This window comes from Zootoca vivipara, chromosome 4, assembly GCF_965207765.1.
Source record: "Zootoca vivipara chromosome 4, rZooViv2.hap1.1, whole genome shotgun sequence".
NCBI lineage: Eukaryota > Metazoa > Chordata > Lepidosauria > Squamata > Lacertidae > Zootoca > Zootoca vivipara.
Genome location: NC_142587.1, coordinates 41,365,389 through 41,386,351, shown reverse-complemented (window position 1 = coordinate 41,386,351; position 20,963 = coordinate 41,365,389). Strand labels below are relative to the sequence as shown.

At 42.0% G+C, this 20,963-nt stretch overlaps 1 protein-coding gene across 3 annotated transcripts in view; it reads left to right on the top strand.

Moving 5' to 3' along the window:
* PCYT1B (phosphate cytidylyltransferase 1B, choline) overlaps positions 1-20,963 on the top strand; it is a 28,187-nt gene that overhangs the window by 5,451 nt on the left and 1,773 nt on the right. For 2 of the 3 annotated variants that reach the window (XM_088668720.1, XM_035116104.3), the window contains 6 exons: positions 12,609-12,708; positions 13,689-13,805; positions 15,293-15,444; positions 16,884-16,962; positions 18,053-18,195; positions 19,396-19,584. In XM_088668720.1, coding sequence (XP_088524846.1) covers positions 12,609-12,708; positions 13,689-13,805; positions 15,293-15,444; positions 16,884-16,962; positions 18,053-18,195; positions 19,396-19,584 — 780 coding nt within the window. Of the gene's footprint in view, positions 1-3,232; positions 3,555-12,608; positions 12,709-13,688; positions 13,806-15,292; positions 15,445-16,883; positions 16,963-18,052; positions 18,196-19,395; positions 19,585-20,963 lie in introns of those variants that run through there. The other variant, XM_035116102.3, reaches the window with a different exon arrangement.

The window sequence follows — 20,963 nt, the reverse complement described above, 5'->3', positions numbered from 1 at the left end:
CATCTTGGATCCTGCACACCATTTAGCCTGGTGAAATACCACTGCTCTCTAAGGAGTGGACCTCAGACTCTTCCAGTGAACAGAAGAAACATTTCCCAACTTGGGAAGTGTTATTCAACCAAATCACTACTATTCTAGCCTTCGCCTCCTGGAAGGAGAACAAGACACGGGTCCTTAAAGATAGAGTCACTTATGGTCACTTAAGGGGATGGAGCTCCCAGAAAGACACTGCTGGCTAAGCTATAAAACCCCAAGAGTTGCTCCAGGCTAGAGCTGAGGTCATGTCTAGTTGGGAAATTGCTGGCCATGGTCCTGAACTCACACCAAGAATCTCTGGGCCAATACCTGCAATCATTTATAGTGTGCTGGACCTGCCCTGTTTCAGATCAGTGCCAGCTTTCTTTGTGTCCTCTTGCTTGTGCTGTTGGATCTTTGGGATGATAGAATCTCTCATGGGTCAGGAGAATTCCATAGGTGGTTTTGTATTATATCTTGTAAAAAATAAATAAATATGGGTCTTTGAAGGGTATGAGTCCTGTAAGTCATGTGATGTGAAATAGACACAAAAGATGGTCAGAACAAGCATCTACAAGATTGTCCACTTATCAGACACATACCTGGAGCTCTAAAAGGGCTACATGAAATTACATGAAGATGAACTGTTATAGATATCTAAGTAGATGTGTGGCAAGAAGGCAAAACCCCAAATACACTTCAGATGTCTCTTATTTTTGTGATATATCAGTTATCCAGAATAAAGCTTCCATACCTATAAGCAGGTATAGCGCGGGTGGTGCTGTGGTCTAAACCACTGAGCCTGGGGCTTGCTGATCAGAAGGTCAGTGGTCCGAATCCCCGTGACGGGGTGAGCTCCTGTTGCTCGGTCCCTGCTCCTGCCCACCTAGCAGTTCGAAAGCATGTCAAAGTGCAAGTAGATAAATAGGTACCCCTCCGGCGGGAAGGTAAACAGCATTTCCGTGCGCTGCTCTGGTTCACCAGAAGCAGCTTGGTCATGCTGGCCACATGAACCAGAAGCTGTACGCCAGCTCCCTCGGCCAGTAAAGCGAGATGAGTGCCGCAACCCGAGCGTCGTCCGCGAATGGACCTAATGGTCAGGGGTCCTCTTTATCTTTACCTATAAGTGTCATCTGTTAGGACTGGATGCCATGACAGAGTTCTTCAGGCCCTAGTTGGTTTAATGTCTGTACTTGTTGCTCACCAATTGCAGCCTGATTGGGATTAGCAAGCCTCCAGGAAATGCTGCTGGTTTAGATACACAGGCTGCTCTCTCTTTTTGTTTGGCTCTCTCTCTCCCTGAAACACACTCTTTCCCTCTGGCCTACCTCACATCTTCTGCTTGCCTGCTTACCTGTGCTTGAGAACAGGAACTACATCCAACTGACTGTTGATTGGAGTTACCAGAATATAATGACACTAGTGTCATTCAGCCCGTTTACTAAACGGGCGCTAGAACATTCGGCCTTTTTCGCGGCGGCGCGTGAGGGGGTCGGCTGGCCCTTCCCATGGCCGCTGCTTCGTCGGGGCGCTCCGCTGAGCCCAGCTGGCCGGCGGGTGCCCAGGAGAAGGCCGTGATTCGGCCTCTTTTGTTGGTGGCAGCGCGTGAGGGGGCCGGCTGGCCCCTCCCATGGCCACCGCTTCGTCGAGGCGCTCCGCTGAGCCCAGCTGGCCAGCGGGCGCCCAGGAGAAGGCCGCGATTCTTCTGAGGACTGCGAGGGAAACGGTAGGCAGAGGGGTGGGGAGAGTGTGTGTGTGTGTGTGTGTGCGCACGTCAAGTCTCTGCGTCCAATCCCTGTGTCCGTGGGGCACATGCGCAGTAGCGCAAACCCAGGGACACAGGGAATACTGAACACAGAGACACTTGCACTTTATTATATAGGATGAAGGCTTTTGGATTTGCTTGGGACTACATATGGACATGCCTTAGTTTGATTTCTTGGGCTATCTATGGCTCATGGTTCTGGATGGATTCTTGTGAACACACCACAATTTCAAACATCTAAAGCAGTCACAATTTATTCAGTGCTATTTGTGAGCATGACAGATTTTAAAAATAAGTGGCACACAGCTATATGGTTTAGTAAACAATTCAGCTACGGAAGTGTGGATGATATTAGGAGTATGAACTGAGGAATGGCTACACAAGACGCTGCCTTATACTGAATCAGATCACTAGTCCATGTATTGTTCATACAATCTCCAAGGTTACAGATGAGATCTTTTCCAGCTCCTCTACCTGGATATGCTGGGAATTGAACCTGTGACCTTCTGAATGCAAAACATTTATTGTATTACTCAGTGTAGGCCTTCTACGGAGTTCAGGTTACATATGAAAATAAAAATAATCATACATAATAATAATCACATGAATACTATTTATCTGAGGAGCTGTCCTTTCAGTACCTCAACACTGTTGATATTTGTACACACGGATGTAAATTTACCATGTCAAGGCAGCATTATTTTGTCAAGTTTGATCTGGATTGTTGAGTGATCAAGCTCATAATTTTCCAAACGCTAAAAGGTCTTTGGGAAGGAAATCATATGATAATATTGTACTTGGACATGAAAGCATTCATCAGATCAGTTTAACATGTCAGCATTCAAAGGAAAAGTCCACCCATGTTGATTTAACTATGTAAAAACTGTGTGAGAGTTGGCCTGATAAGAGGGTTAGGTTACTTACTGAGAGGTGGTTGTAAGTACAGTAATCTGTTTTGTCTCACCATGCTGATTGCTAGTACTGGTCTGGAATGCGCAAAATCCTAAATTAGATGTATAATTTACTGGGCATTTTTGCATCCAAGAGTGCAAATGCTTATGAGCAATTAGCACATTTAATTCAGGAGAAATAAAGCAGGTCATGCATCCAAGCGTGTACTAAAATAGAATATTAAGTCTTAAACCAATATTCTTCTAATAAATAAAGACTGCTTTTTGTTTTTGCAAAATCAGAAAAGATATGGCCATGTAGATATCTATTTTGCAATAAAGCTTTGAAGGAGATTTGTATAATGCATAAATACATCTGTGTTTGTACCAAAAACTACAAAAGCACCATATAAAGAGGGGTGAGGGAGAGAGATGTTCTGCTGGCATTCATATCAGCCCGCCTCCCAGTATATATCACATAACTCAGTTAAAGTGGTCCTATGATGACAGCAACCAACCAGAAAGCACCATGCAAATCAGAATACTGTGTCCTGTACCAGCTGCTCCGTTGCTAGCTGGTTGTTATAGTGATAAACTGAGGCCTTGCCTCTTGGCTTCTCCTTGAAAGAAAAACCTTTAATTTCTCAAGGGAAGGAAAAGAAGAGAAGGGGGAGAAGGCGGGGGAGAGAATTACATGAGAAAGGAAAACATTATCTGACTGTGGAGAATAGCAGAGAGGGCATCACCGCAAGAAGCATTCACTGGCCATGCCAGTGCTTGCAACTAATGCTGAGTCAGAAACAGGTATCCCAACATCCCTTTCTAATGAGCTTCCTTCAGAAACCATGGAAGAGATAGAACACACATGTCCTCAGCCTCGACTGGTAAGTAAGAGACAAAAGGATACATTTATTTGTCACCCTTTGAGCTCTTTGTCTTATTAGGATGTAATGAAATCAGTACTTTGTAGCCTGAATGTAAATTAGAAAACAGCTTCATCCATTTTAGCTCTTTGTGTTTATTGTCTATATTGTGAAAATGTGTATTACAAAGTATTAATAATATCTACTTGTTATTATTATTTCTATTAAGAAAGACAATTTATGGATTGTTGCATGTTTCTCTCTTTTAACAAGCTGTGCAAAAATAAAATTAAAAAATGGGACTTTCCCCATTCTTTTGTTAGGTTCAGATTGCAACAGAACTCTTCCTTTACTCCTTGCTTATTCTTTGCCTTTTTGCTGATTTAAAAAATGAAATGGCAGGGGAGAAGGAATGTAACCATCAAAAAAGCAAAAGCTGCCTTTTAGGGAAACACTGGAAAAGAATAAGAGACCTCACTTTTGGTTTTGGTTTTCAGGGATTCCAGAGTGTACAAAATGGATGGTATTACTTTCAAGCAGTTGAGAGCATATGAGTTGGGACAGTAGCGTTAGGAGAAAATCTGCATTTCTTCAGTAATTAATCTATAGAAACTGTGTTTGTATGGAAGCTAGCTGCATATAGAATTAAGCATCCCTTCCTCACTGCATGGATGCTGTTTTGAATTAGACCAGCACCCACTTCGAGCATTTTCATTACCATTGTTTCGCATATGCATTTTGTATCAATCAAAAATTTTGCACAGATTTTTTATAAGTGGGGGGAAATAAAGAGTTCAGCTTGGTGATTCTCTGAAGTTGTTTGTTGCATAAGTTATGCTTGAGATACTAGTAAGAGCTACTATGAAAGGTTTGCATTGCAAGAGATGAGTGCACTAGCAGATTATAATTAGGAGGGTAAAGAAATGGCCTCTGATGTATGTGAATAGGATTGGGTTTACTTCCAAAAGTAAGCGAGCTACACAACTAGGCCAACTTACCTGGGAGTCAGTGCTACTTATTTCAGTGGGATTCACTTAGGACTGGGCTGCAGAGCTCATGTTCTGTGATGGGTACATGAAAAGAATATCTAGCTCCATCCTAACCACGCCCCAGCAACCGAATATGAAGTACCCTGGGGGCTGCATACTATTTTCCATATCAATAAATATTTCCCCTTTTTTGTTTCCTAAAAAGTAGTTTAATCACTCCCATCACTGCTTCCTGAGAAAGCAAAACTCAGACAGCCAATTTGCCAAGCTGTCACTGTGACGTAGGTAGTAGTTTAATACCTTCCCATGGAGACTATTTAACACTGAAACAGAATAATAACTTTGATTTTTACCAGTGTTTAAACAATCATTTAATATTACATTCGACTTTCTATTTTTGATGCTATTAAAATTCCATAATAATTGATGAGCTTGACTTCAATTAACTTTTTAATAGGGATGAGTTGGTTTTTAAAAAATAATAATAATGTTTTGTTTAAAGCATGGAGATGGTTACAGACATTTTGCATTGAATTGTGCTTATGATAACTGTTAAAGAGTTTCCTGTCGAAACCTCATGCACAACAAAAATATCCTGGAATATATTAGAATCCTATGTAATGGTAAAGAGCAGTGGACTCATAGTCTGGTGAACTGGGTTCACTTCCCCACTCCTCCACATGCAGCTGCTGGGTGACCTTGGGCTAGTCACACTTCTCTGAAGTCTCTCAGCCCCACACACCTCACAGAGTGTTTGTTGTGGGGGAGAAAGGGAAAAGGAGATTGTTACCCACTTTGAGACTCCTTAGGGTAGTGATAAAGCGGAATATCAAATCCAAACTCTTCTTCTTCTTCATCATCATCATCAGACAAGAAGAATGGGGGGGATTGTTTATTTATTTATTGTTTCTTATATCCTGCCTTTCCTGCAAGGAGCTCAAGGTGGCATACATAGTTCTCCCTGTTCCCATTTTATCCTCACAACAACTCTATGATGTAGATTAGGCCAAGAGAAGTTGACTGGTCCAAAATTACCAAGTGAGCTTCATGGCTGAGTGGGGATATGAACCAGGTCTAGTGTGAACTTGGTACTTGCATTTTGCTTATTGTTGTAGCATTCATCTGGGAATGTTTATTGCTTCAATAACTATATAAATATTATCAGAGTTTGTTTTCAATTTCCACAGCATTTTGAATGAAAGGCAGGAGTGACACTGTGTGAATCAAGATTTATGGAACACTTTAACTTCTAACATAAGCATATGGTGGGACTTTACATATTTCTATCCATAATCTACGTCCTGCATGAAATAAATGTGCTGTTAGCAAGGGTCAAGAAAATACAGCTTTCATTTGGTCAGGATTCAGCAATAAACATTTATTGAAGTGGTAGAGAATAAATAGGACAATGCAGGAAATGTACATATATTGTACATATATTGGAGTTGTTTGATTGAAATTACCCCACATGAAAATTGCAGTCTGTGTTTGAAACCTCAGAACATGGATAACATAGAGAACTAGTAGGATTCTGGAAGAGTTCCCATGCCAACTGATTATGGGCCCCTAAACTCAAAAGGATCAGAAAATTACAGGGCTCCCTCCCCTCCCTGTTTACTGAAGCAAGGTCTACAGGAGCAAATGGCCTACAATAACCCTAACAGGTAAAAAGAAGACTTAGAAAACAAATAAGGAATACAGAATTGTATATACTATTTCCCTCTAATGTTAGATTTAGTTTAAAAACTGCAATCCCCACCATCTATTACAATTGGCCATTCTTTCTGGGGCTTGTGGGAAGTGAAATCGAAATTTAGTCTAGTGCTAGTGGTGCTGGGAATATGTGTATAATAATATTTAGATGGTTGCCAGAGAAACACTAAAGTTGTGAGCTTTATTCAATTCTGTTGGTTTCTCACACAAGCAGTTTGCCACACAAAATCTGAGGGGGCATAGTCACAAGAGAAAGCCACACCCATGACAGAGGTAGCTAATGTGTCCTCCGGATGCTGGACAGCAGCTCCCATACACCTCTGGAGGACACAATGTTAGCTATCCCTGCCTGTCCTATGAATTTCAGAACATTTGAAGTGGCCTCTGGGAGCTTGGGAGCTTATAGGCAATGCACTAATAAAGTGCTGGTACTTCATTATCAGTCATGTAGTTAGTTATTTAACAAAATTTATATACCACTTACAAAAGACCAGATCCAGGCACTTTTGGAAGAAACTGGTTTTCTGGATCCATTTCAATCGGGGTTTAGGCCTGGTTTTGGCACAGAAACTGCTTTGGTCACCCTGTGTGAAAGAAACAAGGGAACATGTCCCTGTTAATTCTTCTCAACCTCTCAGTGGCTTTTGATACCATGGTATCCTTCTGGAGCGACTGTCTGAACTAGGGGTGGGCAGCATCGTTTTGTGGTAGTTCCAGTCCTACTGGGATGGTAGTTCCCAGAGGGTGTTGCTTGGGGGATGCTTTTTAGCCCTGTTGAACCTTCACTGTGGGGTTCCACAGGGCTCAATCCTACCCCTCACGTTGTTTAACATCTACATGAAACTGCTGGGTGGAGTTATGGAGGTTTGGAGGATGTTGTCAGCAGTATGCTGATGACACTCAGCTCTATTTCTCCTTTACATCTGCAAGTGAGGCAGTGGAAGTGCTGGACCAGTGTCTTGCCTCAGTAATAAACTGGATGAGAGCCAACAAACTGAATCTCAATCCAGATAAGCAGGCCCGGCTCGTCGTAGACCCCCGGTGGCACAGTGCACCATGGCGCGGGGCTGGTAAGCTGGGCGCCAGCCTGGGAAAGAGGGCATTGCGCGGCAAAGCCGCGCGGAAACCAATTGCGCCCTGCGAGGGCGGCGCGGGCGGCGGAGCGATCTCCGCCCCTCAGCACCAGGGCGCGCGATCCGCTCAAGACAGCCCTGCAGATAAGACTGAGGCACTGTTAGTGGGTGGTTCCTTAGACCAGATGGGTTGGGAGATCATCTGCTCTTGAAGGAGCAGGTTTGTCTGAAGGAGCAGGTTTGTAGCTTGGGGTACTCCTAGATCCCTTGCTGTCACTCAAGGCTCAGGTGGCTTCAGTGGCCCGGAATGCCTTCCATCAGCTTTGGCTGGTGGCCCAGCTATGTCCCTATCTGGACAGGGATAGCCTAACTACTGTTGTCTATGCTCTGGTAACCTCAAGGTGAGATTACTGCAATGCGTTATATGTAGGGCTGCCTCTGAAGATGGTTCCGAAACTTCAGCTAGTGCAGAATTTAGCAGCCAGGTTGCTCACCGGAGCAAGACGGATTGAGCATATTACACTGATCCTGGTCCGACTGCACTGGCTACTAATTAGTTTCTGGGCCCAATTCAAAGTGCTAGCTTTGACCTATAAAGCCTTAAATGGCTCAGGACCACAATACCTCAAGGTATTTCCATATGAACCTACCCGGACCCTGGGATCATCTTCTGAGACCCTCCTTCATGTGCCTCCTTGAGAGGTCTGGAGGGTGGCAACATGAGAACAGGCCTTCTCTGCAGTGGCTCCCCATCTGTGGAATGCTCTCCCGAGGGAAGTTTGCCTGGTGCCTTCATTATACACTTTTAGGTGCCAGGCAAAAATGTTCCTTTTTAACCAGGCCTTTGGTTGATTTGATTGTCAACCTATGCCCTTTTAAAATGTGTTTTTTTTCAATGGGGGTGGGAATTGGGTTATTGTTTTTATTTTGATTATATATTTTGTGGTTTTAAATTTTGATTTTATTCTGTGAACCGCCTTGAGATCTCCAGGGATAGGGCGGTATATAAATTCAATAATAATAATAATTTAATATTTGTATCCTGCCCACTCTAGGCAGCTTCCGGCATATAGTAAAATTAAACCTTAAAAAGCTTCCCTATACAGGGCTGCCTTCAGATGTCTCCTAAAAGATATATAATTACTTATCTCCTTGACAACTGATGGGAGGGCATTCCACAGGGTGGGTGCAGCTACCGAGAAGGCCCTCTGCCTGGTTCCCTGTAGCTTCACTTATTGAAGTGTGGGAACCGCCAAAAGGCCCTTGGTGCAGTGTTGAATCAGGTGTAGTAGAGCCACACATTCAACCCAAAATGGAAGCAAGAATAAGGTAGATACCAAAAGGGCAGAATATAAGTATTTTTTTTTAAAGTAGAAGATTGTTTTCTATTTGTTCTTCCTTGAGATAATTCATATACCCTATGTACACCCAGAGATTTTGTGAATAGAACTCACATGCTTTAATCTGCAATTCATGAAAGCTACATATGTGGGAGTAAGTCCAGTAGAATTCGATGGGACTTAAATCTGAGTAGGCAGGTATAGGCTTGCAGTGTTGTTCCCTGGAATGATGAGAGAACATGTGTCCTGTTACAGACCAGCAGAGGGAGCTTATGGAGCAAGGTAACAGGAATAGCTTAGATCGGGATTGGAAATTCCAGTCCACCTACCCTTGGTGTCATCTGCTTTTGGAGAACTAAAGTCTGGCTGAAAATGGGCCCTTCTGCATTCCATGACCTCCTAACTGGTGCACTCCCAGTGCCACTGAACCTGCAAGGGCAGATCCTCCAAGTGTCCTTATTTACCAAGGACGTCCCTGATTTAGAGAAGCCGTCCCGGTTTCCGATTTGATTCCGGAATGTCCCACTTTTCCTTAGGATGTCTCTATCTTCATTTGAGAAATGTTGGAGGGTATGGAGTTATCTGAAGGCATTTTAAAAAAAATTTTTAAAAATGTTTAATGTTATATTTTGTTTTTATATATGTTGGAAGCTGCCTGGAGTGGCTGGGGCAACCCAGTAAAATGTGTGGGGTATAAATAATAAAATTATCATTATGAAATGGGATGTCCCTATTTTCATTGGAGAAACGTTGGAGGGTATCCAAGGGAGTGTGGGAGGCACTTAGTTCCTCTGGCTTAGGGATATTCACTTGTGAGGGCCCTCACTCAGGTTCTATGTGTCCTGGTTCAGAGAAGCCTTGGGTTCAGTGGTCCCATGATTACCAGCATCAGGCTCTGAGCCAGAACTCAGTCTGGATCTTTCCAGATCAATAAAGTACTGGTTGCTGCAAACTTTTGTGCAGCACTAGCCAGACCAATGGGAAGCATTCAGAAAACTTTGAAGCTAAAGGCTTGAAGACTATTCCCTCTGATAAGCTGTAATGCTAGCATAAACTGTTCAGCGGGTGGCAAAGGAAGGCCTTTCAGAATTCCCAAGCATCCATAATCAAAAAGCTTTCCCTTTTCTGCCAAGCAGGGAGAGAGATACAAGAGTGGGGGCGGGGGATGGAGAAACGACCACAAAACTGGTCTATTTTCTTTAGGTTATCTCCCAGGAAACAGCCTTTTACTAGCTAAATCAAGATTATCAGCTGTAGGCCTGGGACCATAGCCATTATTGTTTTAACATCTCTACCTTCATCTTTATCCCAGCATGAACCACATTGGACTGGATGTTGTGTAACTTGACTTTACTTAGAAATAAAAAGGCAGTTTAGCACTCAACTATTACAAAGACAGTGATTAGAAAATATAGGGAAGAGCCCAGACTGTATGATCATGTATAATAAAAAGGAAACACTGTGCTATGTGGTCAGCCAGTTTCCACAAAACCCAACCCTTAAAGTTTGATTTAAGTGTACATTACACAGAAGAAGTAGTAGTTCTAGGTATATGTAACAGATTTTACACACTTAAAAATCCCTTTAATGTTACTTTCCCCACATGTTTATGTAACAGATAGCAGTGGTAATGAACAAGGTGTTTTATTTGCCCTAATTATTCAATTCTCTTTTATGGCTCTTAATACTTTTAAAGAGCAGTTAAAGGATATGACATGACACCAGAGCTCCGGAATAGACAGAAATATTTTAGTGCATGGAAAGACAGCACTAGCTCTTCTCCTCGGGGCCATAGATTTTATTGGGATTAAAAGCTAAACAACACATTTGAGGAAAATCGCATGGTACAGTGCTCCTGGTTCATGTCATCTAAAAATGCAGGCAAATGACAGAATGTTTGACTGTTCCACTGTGTCAAAAGCAAGGTATATACAGAGAATGGTCACACCAAGTGGAAGTAGTTTAGGTTGCCCAGAAATGCTGCTTTTCTATTTACAAGGGTGGTTGGTTTTTACTGTGGTGAAACATGGGGTTCCAGACCTGCATTCTAAATTGGTCAGGCCCAGAATAACTGTTCAATGTCCTTTTTTGAATGTCTAGAGTGACTGACTGACCCTCCTCATTTTTATTAGAAAATGATATCGCTTCTTAAGCAGCTATTCAGGCCTTATGGAATGGCTCCCAAAAGTCAATGTAGAGTTGAAATATCTAGTCTAAAATGGGATGTATCTGTTTCTTGTTAAGAAAGCTTTCTGCTCCTAAAGGACTGCTTTGAAAACATAAGCAAGAAAAATTGTGACTTTCTATAGTAAATCATACCCGAAACAGGAAGGATCAAGGGCTCTTGTAATCCTTCTCTTGTCTGAAAGGACAGTAGCAATTATTTTCATTTGTGTTGCTGTGAATGGCTCATGGAGGAGAAATATGCCACAAAGTTGCTTATCTTCTCTGCTCTCTAGGACAAAAATCATATTGACGAAAAGGGTGTGGACTCTTAAAGAGGATGTGTGTATGGGCAAGCCCAGTTTATTCCCAGTCCCTGTTGGGCAGAACTCTTGGTTTTTCTGGGCAGCAAATTCACCCATCAAAGCAAATCTCCAAATGAACAAGAAATGGGGGAAAGCATTGATGGTTAAGACACATCCTCTGCTGTTAACCCCCCTGCCTTCTGGAAAGGTTTTTTGGGTTACAAAGAGCTCCAGGCACAAGAAGGGGAATAGAAAATATTGGTTGTGCAGGCTGCCTTCTGTTCACACTGCCATTGGACACAACCAGCGGCGGAACATATGCCCACGCTGCCTAGAGCGGGCATGCTCCCGAGGGGGGCATGGCGAGGAGGGTGCCCTCCCAGGTGTGGGATAGCCGCTTGGGTGCTCAGAGCAGCGTGTGTGCCCTGAAGCTGTCCCTATGGAGTGAGCCGCCCCTGCGGACATTCGGCGCACTGCCCACCTGCGACTCCCAAACCTCCCTCAAGCTGTCAAAACAAATGGGGAAGTGGAAATGCCGCTGGCAAAGCGGCACAGCTCCCCCTTATCCTGACAGCTCGGGGTAGGCTTGGGAGTCGAGGGCGGGTGGCATGCCAAATGTCACCCACCTCAGTGAGGGCACCGGGGGCGGTCCTCCCCCACCGCCCCCCTTCCTACGCAAAGGACACAACCCTTAATGTTTGCCTTTAACAAGACCTTAAATCAGAGCTTTCCAAACTGTGTGTCACGACACATTAGTGTGTCGGCTGCAGTGTGTAGGTGTGTCACACAAACACTTCCCACACTCCTCCCAGGGCTGGAAAGGGGTTAGTTTAACCCCGGTTTGCTAATAAAACTGAATTACTGTGCCACGAAATGCTGCATGTCTAAAAAGTGTGTCACTAACATGAAAAGTTTGGAAAACTCTGCCTTAAATGGTGCCCTCTAGGTGCTGTTGGATTACAACTCCCATCATTATTGTTCATTGGCCATGCTGTCTGGGGCTGATGGGAATTGTAGTCCAGCAACATCTGAAACTACCACCTTAGTTACCTATGCCTTAAAATCCTTGGCCGTTGGTTTTGGTTTGTTCTTTTAAAGGTATATTCAGAAATACTCTGCTGTGTAGCGTACCTCTGAAAGATGCCAATCTTACTATATTGACAGCTGTACACAAGAAGCAAACATGGGGAAAATATCTATTGTAACCAGCATCCTAAGAATGAAGCCTCTCTTGCTCACAGTCTGAAGTCAGTGAGAGGGTGACTTGAAATTGGCATGCATACCTCCAAAAGCTGGACTAAAAACGAACTCCTCCTAGGATGTTAAAAAGAAAATATGCAATTGCCTTCAAGACTGAAACAACATACTTTGTTCCCATATCAAGTGCTTCTGTACAATGACAATGAGCAAAAAGGTGATGCACAGAGCAGTAATTAACAATATGTTTTGGTCTCCCCCCACCCTACCCCGATCTGCCCTTCCCTGTCTCTAGACTTTGTCTGCACCTGCTCCATTTGCAGGTGATACAAGTTGCCAGTGCAAAGCTCCCCATGAGAAGCTAACTATTGCTCAGGCCCGCCTTGGAACACCAGGTGAGTCTTCTTGATTTATGAAATATAAATAAATTTCATGGAATACGGCTTCGATACTTTCCCTTGCAGGTAGATTAAGAGTTTATTTAATTGCTTAGTTGTTTATTTAATTGTTTAGTTAATTGCTGCACATGCTTTTTATTGTACCTATGTTAAAGTAAAAAGAGAGAGAGAGTGAAAGGTGATATATATGTAAGTGCTGACAACCTCAGCTGAATTTTGTGACTTTAGGTAGAAAAAGAGGTTTGGATCCAATATTTTTCAGTCCATTATATTCTCAGGAGAGTTAAGTTTAGGGAATGAGTTTTTCTGTAAGCACAGTTTTCTTTTCATGGACAAGGAAGAAAGTTTGCTACTCGTAGAGCACATATATTAGATATAGGTGTATTTCCCATGCTTCCAACTTGTACCAGTGGAAACTGACAGTTGACATTAATCTAATCTGAGATAGTCATTATAATGTATGCATTTGTCTGTTCATAGATTACAGAGTGTACATTTGTATAGACAGAGCATATGGACAGTGGGGAATAAAAATTTGCCCTATCATAAAATGTTAGGGTGAAAGGGAGCAACTTCTATCCTAGCTAGAAACCCACTAAGCAACAGTTAAATGCTGATTAAAGCAAACCACCAAATTTCTGAAATCTTCTACAAGGAAGTATTATTGTTAGTTATTAAAAAATCTGTATATGCTTCACATCTTAGGAGAGTTCTGCATTTTAGCTCTGCTATACACAAATGGTCCAATGATGTATACATAACTTACGTAAATTCTTCAGACTGGTAGCTTTTTTCTACATTGCTTCTGTTCTTTTGTCCTAATCTGGACTAATTCACCAAATTTGGGGGTAGGGGTGCTTGAATGTACCCATTTTTTATTTTGAATATATGTAGCAAGCAATACCTCACAGTATGTCTGACACAGATTTGAGGTACAGCTCTGCTTTGACCTGGACATTGTTTCCTTGCCCCCACAGTGGACAGACCTGTCAGAGTCTATGCAGATGGAATATTCGACCTCTTCCATGCTGGCCATGCTAGAGCTCTTATGCAAGCCAAAACTCTGTTTCCTAATAGCTACTTGTTGGTAGGAGGTAAGGCCAGCAATTGAACAAATATTATCATTGAGTTGATCATATCTGTGGTGCAGTCTTTACGAGCATGCTCAGGAGGTTGCTAGTTTGAACCCACCCAGAGGCAAAACACTGTGAAACAGCAGGAGGAGGAAGCTACTGCCCACATCATGTTGCACTTTTGAGCTTCCCTTAGGCATCTGTTTAGCCACTGTGAGAAATGGGATCTTGAACCTTATGCCTTTGATTTGATCTCCATATAATGAGTATTGAATTCCTCCCCAATGCAAGTACATTGTATTGGCTGCGGATGTACGGTAGCTAATCTCAGATCTGATGGGAATGAAATCAGGAAGAATTTTAAATTAAGATTTAATCAAGAATCAGTTTCTGATTCTTCTGTCTTAAATCTCATAGAACTATCATGATAGCATGAGGTGCACTGAAAACCATCTTATCCAAACTTCTGTGCTGGGGCATAACACCACTTTGTTCTCCAGTTGCTGACGTTGAAGAACAGCAGTACAGTCATACCTCGGTTTAAGTACGCTTCGGTTTGAGTACTTTCAGTTTAAGTACTCCGCAGACCCGTCTGGAACAGATTAATCCACTTTCCATTACTTTCAATGGGAAAGGTTGCTTCAGGTTAAGTACGGACTTCCAGAACCAATTACACTCATACCTCGGGTTAAGTACGCTTCAGGTTGAGTACGCTTCTGTTTAAGTACTCCGTGGACCATCTGGAACGGATTAATCCACTTTCCATTACTTTCAATGGGAAGGTTTGCTTCAGGTTAAGTACAGACTTCCGGAACCAATTGTGTACTTAAACTGAGGTACCACTGTACTTGTAGTGGAAAGGAAGCGAAGAGACCCATAAATATATCTCAAACTGAGCCTAAGATGGCTAAGTGAGTTTTAGAAAAGTCTAATTACGGCAGAAAAGACACATGGAGCTATTGCTGATAGCAAATTACAATAGACCTGCTACTTAAGCAGGGATTACATTCCTGGGAAACCAAAATCGAATATAGACAAAACACACGTGGTGCAATGGTGAGTGGGTGGGATTGTCAAAGTTGTGTGTCCCCCGGATGCTGCCCCCCCTTTCTGCCCCATTTTTTTGTTTATTTTGCGAAGCGCTTAAATCTGAATGAGCACAAGTTAAATGCACTTAAGCATGCTGGCCTACTGTACATGGTCCATGCAATCAGAGAATCTGATTCTTTTCCAGTTGTGCTGCCAAATAATTTGAACTGCAGCCCAATTGCCTTTGATTAGCCTGTATCAAGGCACAGAGTTGATGCAACTATCTCTTGTTTGTAACTTGTTTGTAACATCTATTGGGGGGTTATTTTGTTTTAATTTCCCAGTCATGAATAAGCATGATTTAGTTTGACAATTTAACTGAGAAAATATAGCTTTGAAGAATTTCTAGCCAAACAGGTGTACTACATTTTACAGAGCCTGTGTTGTTCTGTTCTGATTTTGTCATGTGTGTATGTCAGTTTGCAGTGATGATCTAACCCACGAGTTTAAAGGCTTCACTGTAATGAATGAAGCAGAGAGGTATGAGGCCCTCAGACACTGCCGCTACGTTGATGAAGTAATCAGAGATGCTCCGTGGACACTCACACCGGAGTTTCTGGAAAAACATAAGGTGCCTTTCAACAGATGAGGAAGGGGGGGGACAGCTTAATGAGGTTGTTGACTTTTGTTTAGAATATGAATCTGGAATGCATATAAAGCATGTCACTCTTCTGAACTGGGCCATTTCCCTCTTTCTCTTAGTTCCTTTCTGGCTCAAACTGTAATCCAAGCTAGAAATTAACTCCCAGTCCTCTTTGACCTCCCGTACTTGGCTGTGGCAATGGCAGCAGCAGGAAGGAATGTCTTTCCTCCCCTCCACTTTCCTTGAGATGCTACTATGGTGGTGATGCAGGTGCTAAGGTTGGGAGGAACCCTCATTTTCCCAGGGGGCATTTCAAGTGCATGTGAAGGGAACAGGAAATGAGACCTCTCTCTCTTTCTGTCACCACCAAACAAAGAAAGAAAGAAAAAATGAAGAAAGAGAAAGAAGCAGAAGCAGATAGATAAGTGGATTGAGGGCTTATTGGGGGCTTGAAAAGCAATTGAGACCCCATCACACTCCTTTGTTTACATGAAGCAGTGTTTGGAACAAATTTAAACATGCATGCATTTAAAACTTCTGATTTATTTAAAGTCATGGAGTTATTAAAATTGATTTGCTGTAGGTATTGTAGTACATAAATTTGGGATTGCTTCAAACAGTGTAATCTAATGACTCAAGAGCTTGATGTGCAAAGTTACTTATGTACATCGAGTGCACAGGCTTAAATGTTTCTCCTACTGTAGCACATCCAAGAAAATTTCTAATACACAGTTGAATGACAAGACTAACTACCTGGCCTTAACTAATACAGAATGCTTTTGCATTAAAAACACTGCTCAACAATAACCATAGATCATGGCCAATAATCTTACTGTAGGTGATCACGTTTTTGGAATAGCCCCAATTTAGTGGCTGCTTTGTGTTTTAAAGCAAGCACTCTCAGATATTGTGAAATACTTTTCCTTCAGCAAGTTCACTGATTTTAACATAATAGCTAACTCAGGCATGGGAAACCTGTGGCCATCCAAGTGTTCGACTACAACCCCCATCACCCCTGACCACTGGCCATGCTGGTTGGGGCTGATGGGAGTTGCAGTACAACACCCACCCGGGGGTGTGTGTGTGAAACCTGTCTCATTGCTGAGCTAATCTGTGCAAGTGATAGGATGTGTGGAAGTGCCTGTAGCCAGCTTCAGGTTCCTTATTGGTATCGCTTACGCACATATAAAGCATTTCTCTAATAGAAAGGTTCAGAATTAAACCATAATCTCATGTGCTACATATCAATCACAATCACCAATTAACAATAGCCTAAAATGTCTTAGGTTATTACTGCAATGAATATGTCTTTGAGTTCATAGGAAAGCTGGTAAAAGCAAGTAAACAAGTTATGTTTTAAAATTAACAACCAAGCCTTTATCAAGGGTCAAACTAATTTCATTTCTTCATTTTTCCATGTATTCCAGATTGATTTTGTAGCCCATGATGACATTCCATATTCTTCTGCTGGTTCAGATGATGTTTACAAGCATATAAAGGAAGCAGGTGGGTGCCAGTTTATACTTTCACTACGTCAGTGTTTCTCAACCTTTTTTGGGCCACGGCACACTTGTTCCGTGAAAAAAATCACGAGGCACACCACCATTAAAAAAGTTAAAAAATTTAACTCTGTGCCGCTCTATATTGACTATAATTATGACTGTAAGAAACACTTGCCAATTGCTGTGTTGGTTGCAATCTCCTGTAATAAGGCTTCACAAGCCGTCCGGCGGGTGAGTGTTGTGTATTGGTGGCCGCCAGGCTCGTTTGCACTGAGCTTTGGGAAAGAGGAGGAGAAAGATTGCTTTCCGGCGGGTCATCGCTGTTTATTGGCGGCTGCCAGGCACGTGACAATGCAAATCGCCCTTCTCGTCGCGGCACACCAGCCAGCGTCTTGCAGCACACCAGTGTGCCGCGGAACAGTGGTTGAGAAACGCTGCACTACGTGTTTTAAAAGTGGACAACCTTTTTTAGACTGAGGGCCACATTCCCTTCTGGGCCACATTCCAGTGGCCACAGAGGCTTGCTTCACAGAGGATAAAGTGGGCAGAGCAACAAGTGTAAATTTTGCCCCTGAACAGTAAGCTAGTTTCTACACAGAGTCTTCTGAATTTTGTGTGAGACAGTGAACTCACGCTACATCCTCTTAAGGTGAACAGAAATCTTTCCACTATCTTTATTGGGCTCAGTATTGATCCCAAGAGAACAAATTAAGTTCCCGTGTGATGACAGAAAACTCTTTAATTTAAGTTATTAGCACGTGCCAATGAGGAAAGTAATTAAAGTTCCATCCCTGAGCTTTGTAGAGGACACCGCTCAGGTTGTTGTTCCAATATTTGCCTTACTGGAGAAGCGAAGATTAGAAATAAGCAAATTATTACTTGTCCTTTTTATTGTGCAAGCATTCAAGGGAAATAAATAAATAAATAAATAAATAAATAAATAAATAAATAAATAAAGTCCCGAATTGGGCAGATAGTTTGGCAAGTATTTAAATAAAATAATAAATCAAGGGACAGAATGAGGCCGTTCTTAAACAAATGATTCTTATATGAAAGTTGGAGGTTAATCATTGCTCTTTCCCCTTTCTAATCAGGAATGTTTGTGCCAACTCAGAGAACTGAGGGCATATCGACTTCAGATATTATTACGAGAATTGTACGTGATTATGATGTTTATGCCCGTCGCAACCTCCAGAGGGGATACACTGCTAAAGAGTTGAATGTCAGCTTTATTAATGTAAGTACATTGGTCTCTTAAGTCATGTTCAACATCAAAATTGGATTATAACCCACCTTCTGCCCAGAAGAGGGGCATGCCAGGACAGGGACAAGGTCTAAGAACCCCATATATATATACACTCAGCTCTTCATCAGCCACAATGTCTACAGTCAGCCATCATTCTAGACTGAGAAAACTGAATGCAAGTACCAAATTCTATCCACTAAACCAAGACACAACACCTTCCATTGGCTCCACCTACCCAAAGCTCCTCACACAGTTCCGTCTTTCCTATCGGCCAAGATCACTAAATGGAACCTCCATGTTCAGAATCAGTATGCCTCTGAATACCTGATTCTGGTGGGAAACAGCATGCTGTTGCCCTCATGCCCATCATGCAAGCTTCTCGGGCATATTTGGCTGACCACTGTTGCTTAATAAAAGATAAAATTATCTATACTGTTTCCAAACAGCTTTGCTATTAAAATACTCAGAAGTATGTGCAAAGTACATGCAAAAAACTAAAGTCACGTGTGTTTAATAAGTACAAAGGATTAAAAAGAGCACAGCAGCAGTGAACAGAATGAAAGACCTGACCAGTATCAAAGATAAATAAATAAAGCGAGTAACCAGGTTCACCTGGTTCACGCATAAAGTTAAGCAATGGTTTGTGTAGCCACAAGTTATCCCACAGACTAATACAATAAATGAATCGTAGCTTGTTTTTCCAAAGTTCAGTTTGTTTCCCAGCTTCTCTTGCCTTATGCCTTTGGGTGAGCATCTGGGATGGCAAAAGATGGTAGCCCTCCATTCCATGTAGAGACACCCAACAGACCGTAGTTCAATACTTTCCATGACAGCATCCTCCACTACACCTAAAGTCAGCAGGTTGACTCAGGTTGAGAGACTTACTTAAAATACTATGTTGTATTAGCCACCCCATCATGCCTCTGCTATACTAGCCACCTACGCAACAGCTGAAGTGCTGCAATGCTGGACTTATATACCACTTCAGTCTATGAATAAAGAGGCCACAATTTCAAAACAGGTTGCATGTAATAAATGGGTGCCTAATGGAGACAGATAACAGTCATTCCCTTCCCCCCCCACCCCAATGTGATGGTTTCTGTCTGTATTCCCCAATCAAACTGTCAGAAGCTGAATAGTCTTGAACTAGCAGGACCTGGAACAAAATCATTTTATTTTCATGTTTACCAGGAGAAGAAATACCGCTTTCAGAACCAGGTGGACAAAATGAAAGAAAAAGTGAAGAATGTGGAAGAAAAGTCGAAAGAGTTTGTGAACCGGGTAGAAGAAAGAAGTCATGATCTCATTCAGAAATGGGAAGAAAAGTCTAGAGAATTTATTGGGAACTTTTTAGAGCTGTTTGGGCCAGACGGAGCTTGGGTACATACTCTAAACTGTGCTTTTTATTTACTTCCATCTCTGTTAATATCAGTGGAGGCTACAATAAGTTGCAGCAGGATTTACAACAGACTGGTTTTGTAAATTCTGTGCATTGTAAATATGAATATTAGGAAAACATACCTGATACAAAATATTATTTAGGAAACGTTTATAGTCTTTTTCAGAGGCAGTGTGTAGTTAATTTGGACTTGGAAGATTTGAATAATATCATAGCCATAGATAAGCAACAGTGTTTTAGCCCCAGCTTGTAAATCTGTAAAGTGGGACCCATTAAATCATATGAACAAACTTTATGTTGCCAGACCATTGATCAATGAAGTCTGGCTAGGTTGATCAAGTTTCTGACCTTATCAAGGACAGTCCTCTGCTTGAAGGGGTGCCCACTCCCAAGTCCAGTGTAATGATAATGAACCATGAGAACAGGGGCACTGAAGTTGCCCAACATCAGTTAGCACCTGGACAGCAGACCAAGAAGGGGCACAGCTTGCCCAGTCAGTCTTCCTGACTATGATGAGATATATTTAAATGAAGCAATTCATTTTACATTTGCAATATATATGCAAATTTTATGCAGATAGGCTTAGTGTTGTGTCTTCTTTTTGCTGTTGTGCAAGAAACCACGAAGTCCAGCATCTATTGTGCTTAGCTATGGCTTTTTTTAAGTCTTGGGCCTTTTACCCAATATCATTTTAATGGGATACAAGAAATTAAACCTGGGCTCCTACTTCTGCAAAGCATGCCCTTTGCCATCCCTTTTTTTTTAACCACAAGTTAGGATTTAAAGAGCACATTGCACACTAAAAGCACTAATAGTAAGACTGGTCCTAAGGAGGTGCAGTTGCAGTGTATGGCTGCATACTGACTTATTATAGACTGAAAGTTCAAAGAGGAAACAATTTTTGTTTCTTGTGTGATTGAGAGTGGCAGCAACGAGAGAGCAAAGAACTAGAAGCAATTTTACATGAAGGCGTTTGTAGTGCCAAGCCACATAAAATTATCCACTGAAGAGTGAAATCAGAGGTGGCATTGTTCTAAAGAAAAGCTTAATGACAGTAAAGCCCATGTGTCCTGGGGGAGGGGGGGAATTAACTCCATGTCAGCAACTGCAAAAGGTGAGCTTTTTCATGATAACTTGCTATTACTGTCAAAATTATTATTAACATTAATTTTCCATATCAGACATTGCTTTCAGTGTTGACATTGCATGTACAGGAATAGTTCCAAGTGTGCTAACTTTTCAGACCAGCAATGTACATCCATTAATCTTCTATTATTATAATAACTATTTGCGAAATAATACATTCTGTGCCCACATAGAATTTCTAGAAGTTAGGGCAAGGAGTGCACAGTCCACTTAA